The sequence below is a fragment of the Phascolarctos cinereus genome, unplaced genomic scaffold, assembly GCF_003287225.1.
Source record: "Phascolarctos cinereus isolate Bilbo 61053 unplaced genomic scaffold, phaCin_HiC Scaffold_726;HRSCAF=1367, whole genome shotgun sequence".
NCBI classification, from domain to species: Eukaryota; Metazoa; Chordata; class Mammalia; order Diprotodontia; family Phascolarctidae; genus Phascolarctos; species Phascolarctos cinereus.
This window is the reverse complement of record NW_027556098.1, coordinates 348,460,777-348,482,547: the sequence shown is the minus strand read 5'-3', so window position 1 is coordinate 348,482,547 and position 21,771 is coordinate 348,460,777. Positions and strand designations below refer to the sequence as shown.

General features: G+C 40.2%; 1 protein-coding gene across 5 annotated transcripts in view; it reads right to left on the bottom strand.

Annotated features, from left to right (window-relative positions):
- The window catches only part of STIM1 (stromal interaction molecule 1), a 249,665-nt gene that overhangs the window by 136,260 nt on the left and 91,634 nt on the right, over positions 1-21,771 (bottom strand). For 4 of the 5 annotated variants that reach the window (XM_078156996.1, XM_020967654.2, XM_020967657.2 and 1 more), the window contains exon 2: positions 3,301-3,431. In XM_078156996.1, coding sequence (XP_078013122.1) covers positions 3,301-3,431 — 131 coding nt within the window. Of the gene's footprint in view, positions 1-3,300; positions 3,432-19,929; positions 20,044-21,771 lie in introns of all 5 variants that reach the window. The other variant, XM_078156995.1, reaches the window with a different exon arrangement.

Sequence of the window (21,771 nt, the reverse complement as noted above, 5' to 3'; positions counted from 1 at the left end):
TGAATAGTCCACAAAAAAAAAAAGAAGAAGAAGAAGAAGAACTGAGAGGTAGGAAGAGAACCAGGAAAGTACAATGTCTCAGAAGCTGCGGGAAGCTAGAGTATACAGTAAGAGTTAATAAGCTACAGAGAAGTCACCAACAAGCTAATGCTACAGAGAAGTAACCAACAAGATAGCCCAGCCCCTAAGAAAAAGGCCATGTGGCATGCCTTGTGCCACCTGAAACAAGGTGCCACCTCTCTGTAATAAGCAATCCATTTGTTTGACTTAAATCTGACTTTGAAGGGCCACTGATGCTTGAAAATGCAAAGTAAACATCACAAATGCTTTCATTATATTGCTCCCCAACTCAGGAGTCCTTAATGACTTCCTAATACTTATTACAAGTTTTCAAAATTTTCAAAGCTTCAAGACTTCCTATGACATTGTCCTACTCAAGGACCAGGTAGATAGATTCCCCAAATCCATCACCTAAAAATTCCTCAATACATTCCTGTCTCTCCAACCAGAGCAGCCTGTACTGGTGTAGTTGGGTTTTTTGAAACCAAGTATAGGAATTTACATTTTTCTTACTCTATTTCATCTCATTAGATTTGGCCCATGGTTCTAACATGTCCAGGTCTTTTGGTAGCCTATTTAAGCTAGATCACGTAAACCGTGACATGATTATAAGTTTCAGGTGTGCCCTCTTTCCATCAGCTCCTTAATTAAGGGCAGGGACCACATCTTGTTTGGGCTCCTCTGACAACCAAAGGACATGTTTAGACAGCTGCTCATGATATTCTTGTTGCCTAAACAATTTAATCATTTGTTGGCCTTTCTCCTCCATGCCTAACCCAGGCAAAACCCTTGAAGTTTTTGTGGGTGCCTCAGGCCCCAGAACCCTGACTCCTAGCCAAAACCAGATTAGGCTCCCCACTTGACTCTGGCTAGCTGGCCTCCCACTATGCACAGATAGGACTTCCACAATGTAGCCCATCATGGCCTGTAGGAATAGGCCACTGGATAATCTGGGCTTTATGGCATATTTCCAGTCTTCTCATTTCATTAGAAAGGTAGCACCTCAGATTTGCAGAGTTGTGATGAAACAGGTACTCTACCACAGTTCTGGTATGATTATAGATTGGTGCAAACATTTTGAGAGGTAATATGGCAATGGGTAATGAGCTCAAAGTTGATCATACATCTTGTGACCTCAAAATTCCCTTAATAGGATTTTATCTCAAAAACATAATAAAAAGGAGGGCAGCAGAAGGGAGAAGGTCTATCTGTACTCTGAAATTAAAAAAAAATTATGAACAACATATACTCCCAACAGTTAGAAAATTGCCAAATAAATCATAGTATATTAATGTAATAGAATACTATGGTGTTATATTTAAAAAAGACATGAAGCATACCAGGAAATACAGAAAGATCTACATGAAGTGTCACAAAGTGAAATCAGTAGATCAGAACTATATTCACACCAACTACAACTAGGAGAGAAAGAGGAAGAGGAGGAAGAAAGGCAATAAAGGAAAATAAGAAAAAAGAAGAAGGGAAGAAGCCAGGGATACCAGAACATCACATACAATAGGAAGGAGACATAGAACAAAAGCATTTTCTTTGTTTGTTCATTCATTTAGTTCTACCTTGTTAAGCTCCATGCATTTTATGTAAGATTGTGTCCCTTATTTTGCATACTTGATTATTTGTTTTAGTTGATCATTATCAAGTTTGTAATAAAATAAACATTTTTCTGAAGACCTCCAGTGATGGCTGATGACTACTCCCTATAGATTGTTTTGACAAGTCTTTCCTTATGTTGAGGCAGAATCAGCCTTCCTGAGTCAGCAGAGAATAGGAGAGAAAGCATTGGATTTGGAGTCAGAAGATCATGAAATTTTAAGTTTCATCAGGTCAAGAATACCTAAATTTTATATCTCCCCCAGCTCTGCACACAAAAGATATTTAGGAAATATTTGTTGAATAAATACATTAATAAATGATTCAGTTTAAATTCCAGCTCTGCTATATCTATATAATCTTGGACAAGTCATTTCCTCATGGGAAAGTCTAGTACAGTGGAAAGTGTGCTAGATTTGCAGTCAGAGGACCTGGGTTCAAATTCCATCTGTCACTTAGGCAAGTTCTTTAACAGAGCTCTCTAGGCCTTGGTTTCCTTATCTGTAAAATGAAGGATTGGATTAAACAACATCTAAGGGTCCATTCTTGATCATTCTTAATCTTATTGGACTATGATCCATTTCCTTGCCTCCACCCTCCTAGCTTTTCCCTTTGGAGCCACACAGAACAAGTCTGTTTCTTGTGCCATTCAGATACTGGAATTTACCCATCATATCCCATTCTCCAAGTCTTCCTCTAGGTCCTTCAAGGGTTCTTCAAATTTTTACATGTTCAGTTCATGAGTCAGTCTCAGGTTACATTCTTCTCATTTTGACCAGGAAATGGAAATGCAACAACAGGAACCCAGTACTCTGTGCCCTATCCTCTGATTGCTCACCCATGCATGGGCTCAAATCCTCATGCAGATCAGAACTTTATGTTAATCTGGGAGTAAATATGGCAGAAACAGCATTAAAGAAATTATCTGCTGGAAGATTTTTTTTCTTCCTTTAAACTCTCAGAATTCTGCCTTATAGGCTCTGCTATTCATTTGGCATTTAACAAATTCATATTACATAATCCCTTAATTTTCCAAGTGTGAGATTTTTGTCTCTCTGATGAAATAATAAAGTCTTATCAAATCTTAGGGCTGGTTTAAGCCCCTGTCTGCTTAGTAGGTGATGACAGCCTTAGGCCCAAATGAGCTCAAACTGACTGGACCCAGCAGGATGACCAGTGTACAGCTAAAGTTGTTCATTGCCCTTCTCAGAAGGGTCAGAGGCTCTGGGAAAAATCGGTCAAGATTAAGTGCTTTGGAGTAGCCCAGCAATGAATGATCTAGTCAGCACAATGGACTAACCAAAACCGAGATTGCAATCCTGGGCTACAAAGATACCATGCTCAGGGGTAGCAACTATCAACACCTTATCAACTTCGAAGTCTCACCCAGCCCTGAGCTCCTAGTAAGAACTCAGGGCTGTATGCCATCATAACGCCCAGACAGGCTGGTGCCATCCCACTCTACTCAGGAGCAACCTGGCTGCTCCTCAACAGGAGACATTCTTCACCCTCTCTGTCTTCAGGGCTAGGCCTCACACACAAGGCAAAAGCAAAGAAGGAAAGCTGGAAGGAAGAAGAACAAGAGCAAGAAGACATGATGCAGGAAGAGAGGGGAGGGTGGGGATTTGTCACCTCATCACTCTCCTCCACATCCACGTTCCCGTTGGCATCATCATCCATCTGCTTGTGGATGTTTCGAACGGCCTCAAAGCTGAGCTGCTCATCCTCATTGTGGCATAAGGGCTTGTCAATCCTGCAGAATTCTGTCAGAGGGAAAGAAAGAGGCCACTGTCATTCCCACATGAGCCAAAGGCAGGATGCAGACCTCTCTAGTCTACTACAATAGCAGAGCACTCCTTCCTCACAACTCCCACAGCATTTTCGGTCACTGACATAGATTTTGAAAGGATAAATCCAACCTGTACCTGAATGAGAAACCCCCTCACAAGATCCCTGACAAGCAGTTATACATTTTCTACTTGAATTTTTTCAGTGATTACCAGTTCTTCAGAACAGCCTATTCTGTTTTACCCATAAAGCACTTGACCCCAGCCAACACAGTGGACAGAGTGCAGGGCCTGGAGTCAGGAGGACTCATCTTCCTCAGTTCAAATCAGGCCTCAGAAACATACCAGCTGGGTAACTATGGGCAAGTCACTTAATCTCCTTTGCCTCTGTTTCCTTATGTGTAAAATAAGCTGGAGAAGGAAATAGCAAACTATTCTAGTATCTTTGCCAAGAAAACCTCCAAAGACGTCACAACAAGTTGGACATAAATGAAAAATACTAAACAACAACAGTCTTACCTCATTAGCTGGCCTATAAGCCACTCAAAAACTGAGACTATACCTTTTTTTTTTCTTTAATCTTTCTCATAGCATTGCAGAGCCCAAGACTGGGCATACTGCTAGAGCTTAATCCCTACTCTTTATTCTGAACTGGTCCAGTCTCAGGTTTCTCTCAAGTTGTGAAAATGAAAAATATTGGAGGCAAAGGACAGGAAAGTCCTCTTCAGCAGAAGTGATGTGAAGTGAAATGATGACGTGAAGAAGGGAAACCCTCTTCAAATCTTTCAGAGTACTTTGTACCTCTCTTATTATGCTTCTAAAATTCTAATTTACCTTATAGTTATGTGTCTGAGTCTTACCTCCAAACTAAATTATAAATTTCTTAAGAACAGGGACTATGTCACTGAGGGCCCTTCTAACTCAAATTTTGTGAAATAAATCTTTGTTGAATTTTTGGTAATATCTGCAAATTCATTTAAACAGGAGGAGAAAATTCCTTCAAACTCTATATCTGTCTCAGAAAGTTTGCCCATTATTACATAGCTTGATTATAATTGGAAGTAGCCAAGTTCAAGTTCATTGATCTCCATTGCACATGTAGCACTAATTTTCAAAAATTTTTTACACATTATCTCATTATTACAACAACTTTTTAAGCATCTACTCATTTGTATTTTGTTACCTCTGTTTTATAGAGGGGGAAACTTGATGCCCATAGAGCAAAAGAGATCTGTCCAAGGCTACTCAATATGCATTTGAGTATATTTGAGACTAGCCTGTAGATGACCTGATTCCTAGATTCTTGTATTTTCTGCTATACCAGGCTTTCCCTACAGACTCCCATCCTGGCTATTGGAATGAGATATTTATGAGCTTCAGTGTCTGGCATTGGGCCTTATATGTTTTGTACACTGATAAATGTTTATTTATTGAAGGAAATTAGCATTAGGTGAGGCCTTAATGGTGGATTGACTGGAAATAGTCTCAGCAATGGTGAGAAGAGGATACAAGGACATGAAGCCCTAGACTGATATTCAGAAGACCTATATCAAGGATGTGCTTGTACAAGATTATAACTGCTCAGGGAGCCAATTGTTAAATTCTCAGTGTGAGCATTTACCCCTGAAAATTAGCAAACTACAAACCTGAGCTCGATTTATTGCTTTGTTGATTACCTAAACTTAAGAAGAGATTGAGAAAATGTTAACAATACAGATTAAATTTACAAGTGTATTATAGGCACATTTCCCCCCCCCAAAGATCTGGTTGTTAAATATTTACCATGCCTGTATTCCAGGTCTAGCTCTGCTAGTAGCTTCACTATGTGACCCTGAGCAAATCTTTTTCCTTTATAAAAAAAAAAAAAAGGAAAGGGAGGGAGTCATTTCAAACTCTGAATTTAGGGTAACTCCTTAAGTCTGGTATCAAGTGGCAAGTTTCCATTTGGCCTATTTGTATAAGCACATGTCTTAGTAAGAATTATCAGGGAAGCAAGACCTTCCTTCTGTTCCCTCTGGTCCAAGGAAGTCAGAAGAATGGGTTTTTGTGGTGGGAAAGCTAAATGCAGACAAGATTATCTACAGGAAAAATGCTAGTCACTAGAGGTGAAAAATGAGACACATATTTTCAAATATATATGTTATGCTAGTCTCTGAGTCCTCTGTGGAAGAGCTGTTATTTGGAGGAGAGGGGAATGAACAATCAGGAAGAAAAAAGCATCAATGAAACATTAAAAATATGTAGAAGAAAAAAAATTTTTTAAATGTGTAGAAGAAAGTTCAGCAGGTGATACAAATGAGTGGCACAGTTTTTTACTATTGTACTACATATACATTTTAAAAATCAAACTGTAAGTAATAGAAGTTGATAATTTCATATACGATCTTCATTTTCTGTCCTTTGCATACTGAAATATTCAGGTTTCTTAAGTTTGTAATAAGAAAAATAAAGAAAATAGCCAGTTTCCTGATTAACACATCAAACAAGACCATTCTGCTCCAAAACATGAGTTCCAGCTCTTATGTCCAGCCTTCTAGTTACCTCAGTATTTGCCTCCTTGTCCTCTGACCCCACTGGCACCACTACATCACCTGTAACAAACTCAAACTCAGGACAGTCTTCCTGGTATTCCTGGAATTCAATTCAACAGGCATTTGCCTAAGGTGCCTGTGTGCAAGGCTTTACACTCGGTGATTGCGAAACAAAGATGAAAAGCGATGCAGCACCCATGCAAGTTTCATCCAAAGCCAAATGTGATAGGGGCAAAATGGGGAGACCAGCAAAGTGCTGTAAGAACTGTAAGGAAAGGGTAATCATTTTCAATGAGAGGTGGAGGGAAGCAGGGATGAGATAAAAGAAAGCTTCATAAAGAAAGTGGCTCCTGAACTAAGCTTTAAAGAAGTAAAAGGATTTCAACAGATGGAAATGAGGAAGGAATGCCTTTTAAGCAAAGAAAATGACCTGCTTGCTTGGATGGAGGCAGGAGATGGCAGAATGAGATTGGAAAACAGTTAATAGTCCAGTTACACTGGAATGCAGTGCATGAACAACAGTAGAAAATTAGGCTGGAATGAATCACAGAATTTCAAAGTTGGAAAGGCCTTCAGGGGTATCTAGTCCAACTTGTGCCTGAGCAGGAATCAGTCCCAACAAAGGATCATCTAACCCCCATTTGAAAGGTATGTTGGACCCTGACTGCTGCCAGGTTATGACGTTTATCTTTGAACAGGGGAGGCATACGGTCAGACTTATGCAAGTTAGGCCCTGAGAGGATTTCTTCTTCCTCCAGGAAGCTATTCTTGACTCATCTGGTCTACAATGATTTGCCCTCTAGAGACCTCAGGTTGCTTTTACAGCCAGCCCCATTCAATTTAACAATATACTACTGGAAAGCAATTTCATGTGTGCCTTTTAGTTCCTATATTGGCCACTGACCTAAGTGCAAGAGCACTGTCATTTCCACTAGCTCTAGGTATGCAATTAATACATGCTATAGCTTAGGGACTGAAGGCCCAGTTGCTAAAATGACCCCCAGGCAACATTAGCCTCATCCATTTCTTGATACTGCTGACTTACAGGACTCAATCTGAAAGCCAAATGAACAAGTTCACTGAAGAAAAAGCTGTCAAATGGGGAATTCATTCATTCATTCAAAAAGCATTTATTAAGTGCCTATTGTATCAACTATTATAGATACAAAACACAAAATGAAAACAGTTCTACCTCAAGACCTTTATGTTTTACTAAGATAACATATGTAAGGCCCTTTGCAAACTTTAAAGTTCTATATAGATGCTAGCTATTATATAAATAAAAAAGTAAATACTAAGTTTTCATAAAGTAAAATCAAAGTCATTTCATGACAAGTAGAGCACTAACAATTACTGGGAACAGGAAAGGCTTTGTTTAGGAAGTGGCATCTGAGCTCTCAGGCAGATCGGGAGAAAGTGAGGGAATCTATGACGTGAGGCACAGCTTGTACAAAGACACAAAGACAGGAGATTAAATGCCAAGTTTGGGAAAGAGCAAAAAATCCAGTCTGACCAAAAAATCAATTGGATGAAGGAGTAATTAATGTGAATTCAGTCTAGAAATAAGTTGGAACCAGCCCATGAAGGGGTTTAAATGCCAAGCTAGGGGAGATTTTATTTTACCCTAAATGCAGGAGGGAGCAGGTGAAGATAAAAAAGGTATGCAACAGAACATATTGGTGTAATCCATCTTCTGCATCACGATATCCTAGCTGATGAGAAAGGTAAAAATCAATTTGAGGGGACCTAACTAGCTCCCCTTAGAAGCACAGTGGTAGAAAAGAAATCACACTTCAGAAGTCTTGGTCTGAGTCCCAGAAAGTCTTAGCTTCCTGTATAAAAAGGGAGATGGCAAAGGGAATTTATACTGACCTCCCCAGCTTAGGTCAACCAAGATAATGTGTGTGAAAGTGGTCTGCAACTTTTAAAGTGCTACAGTTTTAAAGTTATGGTGATTATTAAGCTTCCAACTGATGTTCTCTAATGTCTCTTCATCAATGTGTGGAAGTGACCAGGTTCTAAAGACTCTGCAAGGAGAATTCAAGCTCCTAGCAAAGAAGAGCCCAGAGAAAACCTACATGTCTGTGGTGTGAAAAAGATCTAGTTATGGAAGGGCTCCTCATTGGAACACGGGCCACCAGTGTATGAAAATTAGGCCCTGATCTTTTGAAATAAGTATCAATAATAAGACAGAGAGAGCTGAGGACATCCTCTCAGCCAGGACTTCCCCAAGGCCCAACTATTGTCTTGTCTTTGAAGCTCTCGATGGCCATTGCCACCCCTTTATTGCCTTATTACAGTCCTTTCTTTCCCAGAGAATCATAGAATTAGAAGAGACATGAAAGAGCTTCTGGGTCCAACCTACACCCAAATAAGAATCCTCTCTACAGGATCCATGACAAGTGATTATGTAGCTTTTTCCTGAAATAAAAACCTCCATGGAAGGGAAATGCCTCAAAGTCCATTCCGTGGTTACACAGTTCTACTTGTTAGAAAGCCTATGGGCCACAGAGAATCAAATTTATCCAATCAAACTTACCATTCATTCTGGGCTAGTGAGCAACTGGCTTTTTGCAAGGCTGAAACAACTAAAATTTACCCCAAACTATACCTCCCCAAAAAAGTTGGGCAAACCCTTGGGGGTCTCCTAACTCCCAGGAGCCTCCCACATACACATGCTGCTTCCATTTGCACAAGGGAGTGCCAGAAGCAGCAGACTGGGGAGCAGCTTTGTTGGTATTATCTGCACTTCTGTGTTGAAACAGAAGCTCAAATACCAAAGCTTGTCATTAAACCATCATCAGAATTATCATCAAATCCCTCAGCCTATGGGCTCACATGAGTACTAAAAGCCTATCTTTTTCCTAAGACTTCTAGATTCTTGCTGGCATTAAGCAGAAATTATTGCCCAGGAAAATTCTTAGGCAGTGTAGCACACAGACTTTGGAGTCCAAAAACCTGGGTTTAAAACTCAGCTCTTGCTATTTACTAGCTATGTGATATTGGACAGCTTACTTTACTTCTCTACGCTTCAGTTTTCTCATCTTTAAAATGAATTAGATCAGATGATCTCTAAGGTCACCTCCAGTTCTGAATCCTGACTCCAGCATTTGAAAATTCTGATTCTTTCTACCAGGAAATAGGCAAGAGAGGACAGTGACTGATGTCAGGCAGGGTAGTGACCCTTGGGCTGGCCAACCCAGTGAGAAGCACCCGAGTCAGACGTGGGGGATGGTGGGCCACAGTGCTCAGGGCTTAGAGCACTGAGTGAAAAAGGCAGTCACTTAAAGAAGGGGGAGGTGGGGGGGAGAAGGAAGGGAGAGAGGCAATTAACAGAAGGCCTTGAAACCTATTATTAGTAAATTAGTTTAAATCTTAATGATACACTGCACTGGGAGTCTGGAGACCAGAGTCCTAGACCTAACTCTCACAGTAATTCACTGTATGACCTTGACAATAACAGCTATTAACTACCATTTATGTACCACTTTGTGGTTTACAAAACTAGGCTCTGTCTTAGACCTCTTCTCTTCTCCCTCTATACTATATCATTTGGTGATCTCATCAGCTCCCAGGGGATTCAAATATCAGGTCTACACAGATGATCTGAGATCTATTTGTCTAGCCCTTACCTCTCTCCTGACCTCCTCTCTGCCTTTTCACATCCCAAATTGCATGTTTCATAGACATCCTAAACTCAGCATGTCCCAAATTGAATTCGATTATCTTCCTCCTCCCCTCTTCCTAATTTCCTAACACTCTCCCATTACCACTCCCCCTACCTAATCAGTTGCCTCATCCTGTCATTTCTACCTCCTTAACATCTGTCTCACACACACCACACCCCCTTCTCTCACCCTGACACAGGCCCTCATTGACTCCTCAGGACTACTGCAATGGCCTGCTGGTGGGTCTGCCTGCCTCAAGACTCTCCCCACTCCAGTCCATCCTCTATTCAGCTGTCAAACTGATCTTCCTAAAGTACAAATCCATGTTACCCCACCCCCCATTCAATCAATTCCAGTGACTCTTGATTGCTTTCAGTATCAGACATAAAATTCTCTGATATTTAAAGACCTCTGTAATTTGGCCCCTTCCTACCTTTCTGGTCTTCTTACACCTTATAGCTTCCCTCACCCTTACATACTGTATGATCCTGGGTCACTGCCCTCCTTGAAGTTTGTGAAATAAGACATTCCATTTCCTGATTCCAGGCATTTTTTCTGGCTGTGAACCTAAGAATCGTCTCTAGAAGATCCATGACAAGTAGTTATTTAGCTTCTTCATGAAATGAAAGTCTCCATGGGGGGAAACACACCAAAGTCCATTCCATGGTTAGAAATAGCCTAATTCTAACTGACACAATGATTGACAAAGCATTTTACACATACCATCTCATTTGATTCTGATAACAACTCTGAGATAAGAAATACAGATATTATTACTCTCATTTTACAGATGAGGAAGCAGAAACTCGAAGAAGTGAAGTGATTTGCCCAGGGTCATACAGCTGTAAGTGGTAGCACCAGGATCTGAACCTAGGTCTTTTGACTTCAAATGTAGTGATCCAACCCCACTCTAGGCTTCAGTTTCCTATTATAAACTATAGGAGTAGACTATATGATCTCTAAAATTTTTATACATACACAGATACAAATATAGATACATACATACATACACACTTTCTAAATATATACTCATATATATGTATATCTGTGTACATATATATACACACACAGAGGAAGTCAGGAAGAACTGAATTTGAATCCATTTTCAGACACTAGCTACATGACCCTGGGATAGTCATTTAACCCCTTAGTCTCAGTTTCCTCATTTGTAAAATGAGGATAATAACAGCGCCTACTTCACAGGGTTGTTGTGAAGATCAAATGAGGTAATGTATATGGTGCTTTGCAAACTTTAAAATGCTACATAAATGCGAGCCATTATTATTACACATTTTAAGGTTCTTTCCATGTCTGACATTCTAAATCCTTAACATGACCTTTGCTTGCCATCTCAACAGGAAATTTGGGGAGGAAGAAAGAAAGAAAGAAGCATTTATTGAATACCCAGTATGTGCCAGACACTGTGCTAAGCACTTTACAAATATCTCGTCTGAATTTACTGATATGGAGCTATAACCCCACCACTGTCTCTCTAGAAGACCTTATATAGGATTGTGGAAAAATTAGAAAAAATCTTGATTAGTTTTTTTTTAATTATTCTCTCAAGTCAAACACTGCCAACCCAACTACAATATGCAAGACTTCTGTGTACGTGTAGATGTAGATACATATCTACATCTACATCTAGCATCTATAATATGCAAGACTTCTTTATGTGCTAGGTCATGCAGGGAAATAAAATTTCTTGCTCTTTAACTAACTACCCAAAGCTCATAATGAAAAGATAATTAGCAGTACAAAGCAGCAAGTAAAATGATAAATGCCAAATGGGTGTGCAAACAATGGGGTCTGTTGAAGGTCAGAGAAGAAGACGTCAGGGTCTGACCATGACAACCCCTCCCCAATCAATAACTCTAGTGACTTCTTATCATCTCCAGATCAAATATAAAATCCTCTATTTGACCTTCAAAGCCCTTCTTAACCTAGCCCCCACCTCTACCTTTCCAGTCTTCTTTCACTCCACACCATCCCTCCAATCCAGTAACACTTGCTTCTTTGCTATTCTTCAAACAAGAAGCTCTTTCTACAAACTCTAGGCATTCTCACTGGCTGTCCACTAGGCCTGGAACTCTCTCCCTCTCAATCTTCACCTCCTAGCTTTGTTCAAATCCCAACTAAAATCCCACCTTCTATGGGAAGCCTTTCCCAACCCCCCTTAATGCCAGTGCCTTCCCCCTGTGAATTATTTCCTATCTATCCTGTATATGGCTTGTATGTTTGTAGTTGTTTACACGTTGTCTCCTCCATTAAAGAGCTCCTTAAGAACAGACTCTCTTTTGCCTTTCTTTGAATCCCCAGAGCTTAGTACAGTACCTGACACACAGTAGGTACTTAATAAGTGTTTACTACCTGACTGATGCCATAGGCTACAATAGTTAGGGAAAGTTTCCTAAAAAACACAAGACCTGAGTTAAGCATGGAAAGCAATTCAAAAAGGTGACAAAAAGGGGAAAGGCATTTTAGGTAAGGAGAAATACTGACTACTCCAGATTGTTAGCATGGAGATATGCCAAAGGCTGCTATGGCACAACACCTAAAGAGCTGAGAGTCTTCCTCATCAACCCGTAAGTAGCTTATTGTTCTCCTATACAATGGTGAAAAGATCAATAGACCAGTAATCAGGTGCATTTCAGGCTTGAATTCCAGCTTCCACACACTTACTGGCCATGTAACCTGAGGTAAGTTACAATCTTCATGAATACAGAAATGTGCTGATCTGGGAACATTCTTGTTAACAGGCCACTTCTCAAGAGTGTGCCCCTTGCACTTGTACTAAGAGAAAAAACACTTTGTAAACGCTAAAGTGCTACAGAAATGAGTAATGTTTAAATCAGGTATTCAATATCTGTATAGTGAATGAATGTCTAAATAAATTAGAGATACATTTCCTGCAGGTTGCCCTTTTCTACTGGCACAGTTAAGGTGTTCATTTAGAGCACTTCCTGAATCCTGGGGTAGGGAGCAACTGGTTGGCTCTGGAATTGGGAAAGTTTGGAGCTCAGGGCCTGAATCAAATGTCCCTGATGCCAGCATGCTCCTGGCACAGGACTAAAAGACCAGCAAGGGGCACACTCTTGAGAAGTAGCCTATTAGCAAGAATGTTCTCAGAACAGCACGTCCCCATTTCACCAAGGGCACAGGCCCTTCATACCTACAACTCAGCTTAGCTCTCTGCAGGGGAAAAGGAATTTAGGGAAACTCTAAATGTCTTTTGACCAAGTGGAATCATGGCAAATAACCTCTCTGGCATGTGTGCTCTGAGACATCACTTTCAACTAGCCTCATCATTCAGCCAATTCATTCTACTAACATTTAATGAGCAGACTATGCCTGCAAATTCCAGTGCTTAGTGGTAGGGATACAAAGACAGTATGTACACAAAGCCTGCTCTAGGGCTTACAATCTAATAAGAAAAGGCATGTACACAAACAATTATGATAGAAGAGAGTGATTAAGTGCAAAGGGGCAGTCTACAAAAACTGCTCTGATAAATGGGAGAAAGGAGAGACCTTCCTCCTGGGCCAAAAGGAAAAACAGAGTGGGAAATAAATCAGGAGTTCTGCGTCTTCATGGCATTTAAGCTAAAGTTGAAAGACAGAAGAAATTTAAAAAAAAGTCTGAAATGAGGAAAACTATTCTTAGAATAAGGCAAGAAACTACGATGGCAGATGGAAGGACAAGAATAGGGGATAGCCTTTGTGAAGATGGGAGCTCCACAGGAGTTGAACATCGCACATGTTTTCAGAGTTTTCCAATGCATTGATAAGTTGTGCTGATTTTTTCCTCTTCATTTTTTTTTTGTCTTTAAAAATACTGTTTTTTATATGGGGTGGCTCTCTGGGAGTGGGAAAGGAAGAGATAGTGAGGAAAACTATAATATAAAAAAATCATCATTAAAACTTACTTTAAAAAAAAGAACAAGGAATAGAAAATAGTTCAGTTTGGTTGGAACACAGTTATGCAGATGTGTGTGATATCAGATAAGGTTGGAAGGTTAGGTTAGAACCAGACTGTAGACAGTCTCTTGAACATCAGGACCAAGAGCATATTCTTTAGTCAATAGGTAATTGGGAACCAATGAAGGTTTTCGAGTAAAGAACACAGGATCAAATAATATTAGAGTTGGAAGGATCCTCAAGGTTATCTAGTCCAATCAATACCTGAACAGAATTAATTTCTACAATCCCTTCTACATATTGAAGCCTCTGCTTCAATACCTACAGTGAAAGGAAGCCCATTTTTGAGGCAGCCCACTATACTTCTTTACAACACACATTGTGAGGAAATTTTTCTTTATATCCATAAGAACTCTGACTCTTTGAAACTTCCACTCACTGCTCCTAGTTCTCCCTTTTGAGGCTCGTTCTGCCAAACAGGACAAATACAATCCCTCTTCCACATGAGGTCATAATAAGACTGTTTCCTGTTCTCATAGAGCTTATGTTCTAGTAGCAGAGTTAGCACTGCATAAAAACTCCAACATATGGTATAATGTGATAAATATTGGTGGAATATCTATTAAATTCGTTGCCTAAATGAAGGGTTATTATTAGGTACATGCAGAATGCCAAGGGTATACAGAGGAAGAAGAAAAACAGGTGACACTTGGGCTGGGCCTTGGGAGTGGGGACAGTGGATGTGGGGGAGAGGAGAAGAGAAGCAAAGTGATCTTTCCAAGGGAAAGTTAATAGTGTGAGCAAAGCAGAAACCACCATGACATATATGGAGGTCAGTGAGTGGAACAACCAGATGAGGGGGGGAGGAGTGGAAGATAAGGCCAGGTCATAAAGGGCCTCAAATGTCAGGTTAAGGAGTATAGACTTTATTCTCAGGAGTCAAAAGAATTTCCTAGCCTAATTTCTAGAAGCCAATGTGGTACAATGGAAGGAACACTGGATTTGGAGTCAAATAACCTGGGTTCAAATCCTAGCTCTGCTACTCATTACCTTTGGGACCTTGAGCAAGTTACAAAGGAGAGGATCCTTTCCAGGGCTGTTGGGGCAGGATAGCTGGGGTAGCAATCCAAAAAGAAAGGAAACCAACCCTGGACCATAATTGCCTCCCCCTTCAGTCCACATACATATTCACATGTTAACTTGAATTAATAGTCCTTTAAGGTTTACTATGCGCTCTACTCTCAACGATTCTATGAGGCAGGTACTACCTCATCCCCATTTTACAAATTAGGAAACTGAGACAAGAGTTATCTATCACCATTACAAAGTCAATAAACTTCAGAGCTAAGCTACAAATCCAGGGCTTCTGATTCTAAATCTAGCACTCCTTCCATTATACTGTGGTGCCTCTGACAAACACACTCCTCCCCAGGATCATCTTCCTCCCAGGCTCTGGGCTTGGAAGGTATAACTAAAATCTCATCAGTTCCAGGGAAAACAGGAAGAAATCTCTAGGTACAGATATAGAGAGAATGGGCTTCTCATAAGAGCTGAGGAAATTTGATCACCTGCCAGGAAACTCTTCCCCACCTCTGGCTAGCCTAAGCTAGAAACTGATCTCACTTTGCCAATCAACAAGCATTTTATGAGTACCTAATCCATGGCAGGTATTGTGCTACGTGCTGGGAATAAAAATGAAATAGTCCCTTCCCTCCAAGACCTTACATTCTATGAGGGGCTACAACATATTCAGAGAATTTAAGTAAATACAATTTACATAAAATGAATGGTGACATGGAGAGAAGAAAGAGAGGCAATAATAACTAGGAGAATCAGTAATGGCCCCTTGAAGAATGTATCACTTGAACTGGGCCTTAGAAGGGGCTAAAATCCATCAACGATCATTAAGTGCCTACTATAAGCCAAGTGCTGTGGATACAAGTAAAAAGAAACAATCCTGCTTTCCCCCAAGATGGTGCTGAAGGCAAAGAAGGAAGTGGTTGCCTTCCACCCCCCCCCCCCCGACAGAAGCTAAGTCCAAGGCCTTGAAGGCCAAGAAGGCAGTGCTGAAGGGTGTTCATAGCCATAAAAAGAAGATCCAAACATCTTCACATTCCAGCGACCCAAACACTAAGACTTCAATGGTAGCCCATATATCCTCGGAAAAGTGCTCCTCGGAGGAACAAGCTTGACCACTATGCCATCATTAAGTTTCCCTTGAACACTGAGACCATTATGAAGAAGACTAAGGACAACAACACCCTGGTCTTTATTTTGGACATCAAGGCCAACAAGCATCAGATCAAGTAGATGGTCAAGAAGCTCTATGACATCGACGTGGCCAAGGTCAACACTCTGATCAGCCTGATGGAGAGAAGAAGGCCTATATCTGACTTGTTCCAGACTATGATGCTTTAGATGTTGTCAACAAAATTGGAATAATGTAAACTGTGTCCAGCTATCCCCACTCCACCTACAATAAAAAGTTTTCCAGTTAAAAAAAAAGAAAGAAACAATCCCTTCTCACAAGAAGCTTACATTCTTGTAAGGAGGAAAGTTCCAAGAAGTTGAGGTAAAGAGGGAGAGCATTCCAGACATTTGGATGAGCCTGTCCAAAGGCATGGAGACAGGAGATGGAATGCCAAGAAAAGGGGAACAATATGCTGGTTTGGTTAACAACCATTCCCCTTTCCAGTGAGTGGCATTCTCATCTATTTCACACAGAGCCACCTGTATGGGTAGGGTGTAGCAGTCAGTGGAAACCCCACCACCACTAACACACCCCACTGCTTTTCAGTTTCTGGGACTCAAGCCACCTGCCTTTGCCTGTCATGGAAGAAGAGCAACTGGAAGGAGGTGGTTCTGAAACATGGGGGACATGTAGAAATATTGTTTGGAGAAAAACTGATTCAGAGACTTCAGAGATGATTAATGCAATCCAACAAACATTTATAAAAGCCTACTATGTGTAATATAGCACTGAAAAATAAGTTCAAAGAAGTTGAGACATTTATACAAGTTGGAAAATGATTGAGTAAGAGATGTCAGACAAAAGGGCCCAAGAGACACAGGGAATAAGAGATCACTTTTATTTAAAAGGCTCAGGGAAAGTATTGTGGAGATGGTGGCACTTAAAGTAGGCCTTGAAGGAAGAGTAGTATCAAAAATCAGAGATGGGGGAGAAAAGAGTCAGTTCTAGGTTCAGACTTATATTCATGTAATCACAGAGAGAACAGCAGGAAATTGAGGAAAAAATATAAAATATGGCTTAAGAATCATCCAGATTACGGAGGGCCTTGAATGACAGACTAAAAAATATATATCTTTTTTTCCCTACATGGTAGAGGGGGAAAGAACACTGGGTTTGGAGTCAGAGGACGTGGTTTTGAAACTTAGCTCCACTTAATACCTGTACAATCTTGAGCTAGTCACAAAGTCTCTGGGCCTCAGTTTACTCATCTCTAAAACAGGTTGGTCTAGATAACCTCTAAGATACTTTCTAGCTATAAATCTATGATCTTTTGATACTGTAAGGAACAGGAACAGACTGAAAGTTGAAACAAGGAGAGGTGGGGGTTTTACATGATTGGATTTATTTTACCAAAGATATGGGGAAAACATCCTAGTTACCAGTTACTCAGGTACTAAGATTCTACACAGAATCTATAAGGAGAGGCATGACCAACACCCAAATTTCTTCCTACTGAATCCTATCAATCTGTTAAGGTTCAGGACATATAGAATGCACAAACTCCAAGAGCCTTCACCAAAATCACTTTTTTCCTTTTTGTGGCCAATAATGCTTCTTATGGTCTGCACTACTATACATTCTTATAATCATAAAACATTAGAATTAAAAGGAACCTTACAGATTATTTAGACTGGTGTTTCCTATAACTATGCTCCAGTTATTATGAAACTATGGAACCTTATACTAGGATTATCATGGAACCTAGTATAAATAGGAGTTATATAAAAAAGCCGTTGTCAGTATTCTTTAAACCTCTAAAATATCTGATAGTCAAAGGAACTAGAGCTGAAAGGTGACCACTAATCGAACTCCCTCATTTTATAAATGAGGAAACTGAAGCCCAAAAAAAGGAAATAATTTTTCCAAGCTCACACAGCTAGTAGACAGCAGAGACCATATTTAAACCTACTCTCTGACTCCAAATCAAGTATTCTTCCCACTATATAGTCTATGTGCTTCAGAAACACTTACGGTGTTTGACAATTTTTAAGTACTTGAATGGATTTGATTTTTTTGTATTTTGCCTCCAAATTACCCTGACCCCTCCTTTATTCTATTTCAGCCTTCTATCCCCATGCCAGTTGTGCATTTTATGGGTTCTCTCAAGTTTTAAGCCTCAAAGTATTCCATAGCCAAACGAGTTTGGGAAATGCTGCTCTAATCCAAACTCTTACATTCTATAGAAGAGGAAACTAAGATGCAGAGAATTAGAAGCCTTGCCGAAGGTCAGGCAATAAGTCATAGAGAAGATAACCAAGCCTAAGTTTTGTGATTGACTACATACTGTTTATAGGGTTTGCCAACTATTTCCTACCAGATCTGCCATTTGCCCAAAGTCACACAGCTAGTGAGTCATCACTTCTCTGAACCTTCTCTGTAGAACACTGATAATAACACCTCACAGATGGATTATGAGAGAAGTATTTGGTCAACCTTCAACCATTACAGAAGGCAGCTAGGTGATGCAGGGAATAGAGCACCAGGCCTGGAGTCAGGAAGACTTAGTTGAAATTCAGCCTCAGACACTAACTAGCTAGCTGTGTGCCCCTGGGCAAGCAACTTAACCCATTTGCCTCAGTTTCTTCATCTGTAAAATGAACTGGAGAAGGAAATGGCAAACCATTCCAGTATCTTTGCCACGAAAACCCCAAATAGGGTCACAAAGAGTCAGACACAACTGAAAAGACTGAATAGCAATGACAACCACAACTCAAAAAAAAAGCAGGGGATAGCAGACTCTAGTGCTCCTATAATAACTCTTACATTAACTTCAAGGTTTCCCACCAGAGCTACCCTGTGAAATAAGTAGTGCAAGTATAATTATGCCCATTTTTAAAAAGAGTTAAATTAGGCTAAATAAATGAAGTAATCTATTCAGGGTCAAACAGCTAGTAAACTATAAAGCTACACCATCTGACTCAAAACCCAGCCTTCTTTGCTCTACACAACACTACTTCAATAAGTACTGGAGAAACACTACCAATACAAAAACAAGTTTCTGCTGGAGCTATGGTGTGAACTGGGAAACAAGACCAATTCTGGTTTCCAAGGATACTAATTGAGACTTGAAATGTAGAGAAATGCTCATTAAGAGTCTCAGACACTGACCAAAACAAGAGTAGGCATGAATATTACTATTGCTGGCCTATAAAGTCAAGACACTTGTGTACAAATCCTAGTACACTTTGTGACTTTAAGCAAATCAATATAACTGTTAGCTTTAATCTGTTCTGTGAAAACAGGGATCAAAAATCAATCATAAGCATTTATTAAGCACTTCCAGGTACTATGTTAGGTGCTAGGGTTACACAGACAAATATCAAATCCTCAGGAAGCATACATTCTATCAGGAAAACAGGTATACAAAGTAGCACAGAATAATAGCAATTTCACCACCTTCTTCATAGGATTGTTGCAACCAAATTGCTTTGTGAACCTTAAAATACTACTACATTATTTCTAGTGTTCAGGTGCAATATAGAATCAGACACTCTGACGTCAAAACACAGAGAATTTGGCCTAAATGTATCATCATAAAATCTCAGAACTGAAAGCAATAGTCCAAGCCACACCTTAATAGAAAAATCTTACCACAAATTCTTAGACAAATGGTCATTCACTTTTTCTTAAAGACCTCCCAAGATTAGGGAGGAGCCAAAATCTGCTTCTTTATTATTTCCTGTTTATTTCTAATTTTGCCCTCTGGAGGACAAGCAGAGTCAATCTGCTCAATTGAAATGAATCATTTGTGGGTCTCTCCTCACCCCCCCCCATCCTACCACTAAGCTTAGGGCCAGGCACAGTGCTTAATTAACACTTGTTAAATAAATTTTCACAAATATGTTTAATGGGTATGTAAATGTAAAGCCTATATCAGATTGTGTGTCGTCTTGGGGAGGGTGGGGGGAGGAAGGGGGAGAAAAATTTTCAACTCAAAAGCATATGGAAGTGACTGCTGATAAATCAAAATAAATTAATAAAATTTTAAAAAAAGAAAAAAGAAAGAAAGAAATTTTCACACAATTAAGTGAACAAAGAGCAAGATCTGGTTCTCTGCAGGAATAGCAGAATCTTAACTTAAGAATCCAAAAGTTAGTACAAGCCTACCTAGTCCTACCTGTACCTAGGCCACAAGGAAGATATTTGGTTTCCTTCCTCTGTCCCACTTGTTTTAAAGAAGAGATTCCCTGAGTCCCTCTCAGTATAAAGAGGAAGCAGGCCCTGGAGGGTGAAAGTGAAGAGAATTGCAATCAGCAAATGTTGGAGCAAAGACTCAAATCAGAGAGCAATGAGCTCACATTAGAGTCTCAGAGTTAAAAATTACCTTGGAAAGCCATCCATTTCAACCTATATCTAAGCAGAAATCCCCTCTACAACAATCAACAAGTGATCCTCAAGCCTCTTGCTTGAAGAACTCCAATAGTAAGTAACTCCCTACTTCCTGAGCGAGCCTATTCCACTTTAGAATAGCTCTAATAGTTAAGAAGCTTCTTCCTGACATGGTGTGAAATTAGTCTCCCCCTGCCTTCCCCCACACCTCTCCAAATTCCTGGAGTTTCATCCTTGTTTTATCCTAGTTCTGGCCCCTTTGGAGGCAAGCAGAAAAAGTCAGTAAGTCTTATCCCTTCTTCCTCATGACAGTCTAGTTCCTCAGAAAAGATCACAGGATATGGAGCTAAAAGGGACTCTTTCATTTCCCTTAAATCTTCTCTGATCTATGTTGCATTTTACAGATGAAGGAGCTGAGACCCAGAGGAGGGACAGGACTTGACCAACAATTACAGAGCTAATTAGTTTCACAGTCAGGACTAGAACGGAATTTTTTGGACTTGCATGTCAATGGTTTTTCTCTGACCATGTACACACTATCAAAGGCAGCATGATGCAGATAGAGTATGCACTTAGTAAATATTACCCCAGCTGCTGCAACCTTTCCCAAGGCCCCAAGGTTGCAGATAGAACAATGACTCTCCACCCACAACTGTGAGCTGTTACCAATGGGGGGGGGGGGAGAGTGTGGAGAAAGGTCAGATCCCAATGATATTATATGAACTGACTACACTAGGAAGATTTGTTGGCTTTGGACAGCTTGATGGGCCAAATAGTGATAGGAAGGCTCTGATAGCTAAGAATGACACCAACCAAACTGAGCCAACCCTGTGGTTTTTAGCTACACTCCCAAGAAGGAGCACATTTTGGCAAAGAGACCACCTGATTACAAGGAAAACACAATCATGTACTCTGGTCAGCTCCCATGTTAAGCACAATGTCTAGGACTGCACATCACATTTTTAGGAAGGAACATGTATGGAGAAGGGCAAATAGAGAACTAGTTAATACAGTATATACCATACCAAAATCAGTTGAGGGAACTAGGGATATTTAGCCTACAAGACTTGGCCTGACAGAAAGGTGATAGGCTATAGGTGTAGAATGAGAAATACATTTTCATAGACACCCACACAGAATGCAAAATTTATAGGAGCATGATAACTGTCTACAAGTCTATGAATAGTGGTCATATAGAACAAGGAGAGATCTAGAGTTAGAAGGGATTGTCTAATTTAATAACATCATTTTGCAGATGAGGAAACTGAGGCCCGGAATGAAAAAAAAATTACTCACCTAAGGACACACAGCCACTAAGCGGCAAAGCCAAGATCAAAACTCAGACCTTCTAACTGCAGACCTAGTCTCTCTGGTACCATATTGCCTAGCTGGAATCATTCTGCTTGACCTGAGAAGACAGAACTAGGAACAATAAGCAGAAATTGCAAAAAGATAGATTTCTGTTCAAGTTAAGCAAGAGCTTCTTAATAACTGGGGCTATCCCAAAGTGGAATGGGCTATTAGAGGAGGCAGTGAGAACCCATCAATGGGGAGTCTTCAAGCAAGAGTTGGATGTTGAAAGGATTCTGGGAACTTAACTGGATGCCCTTTAAAGTCCCT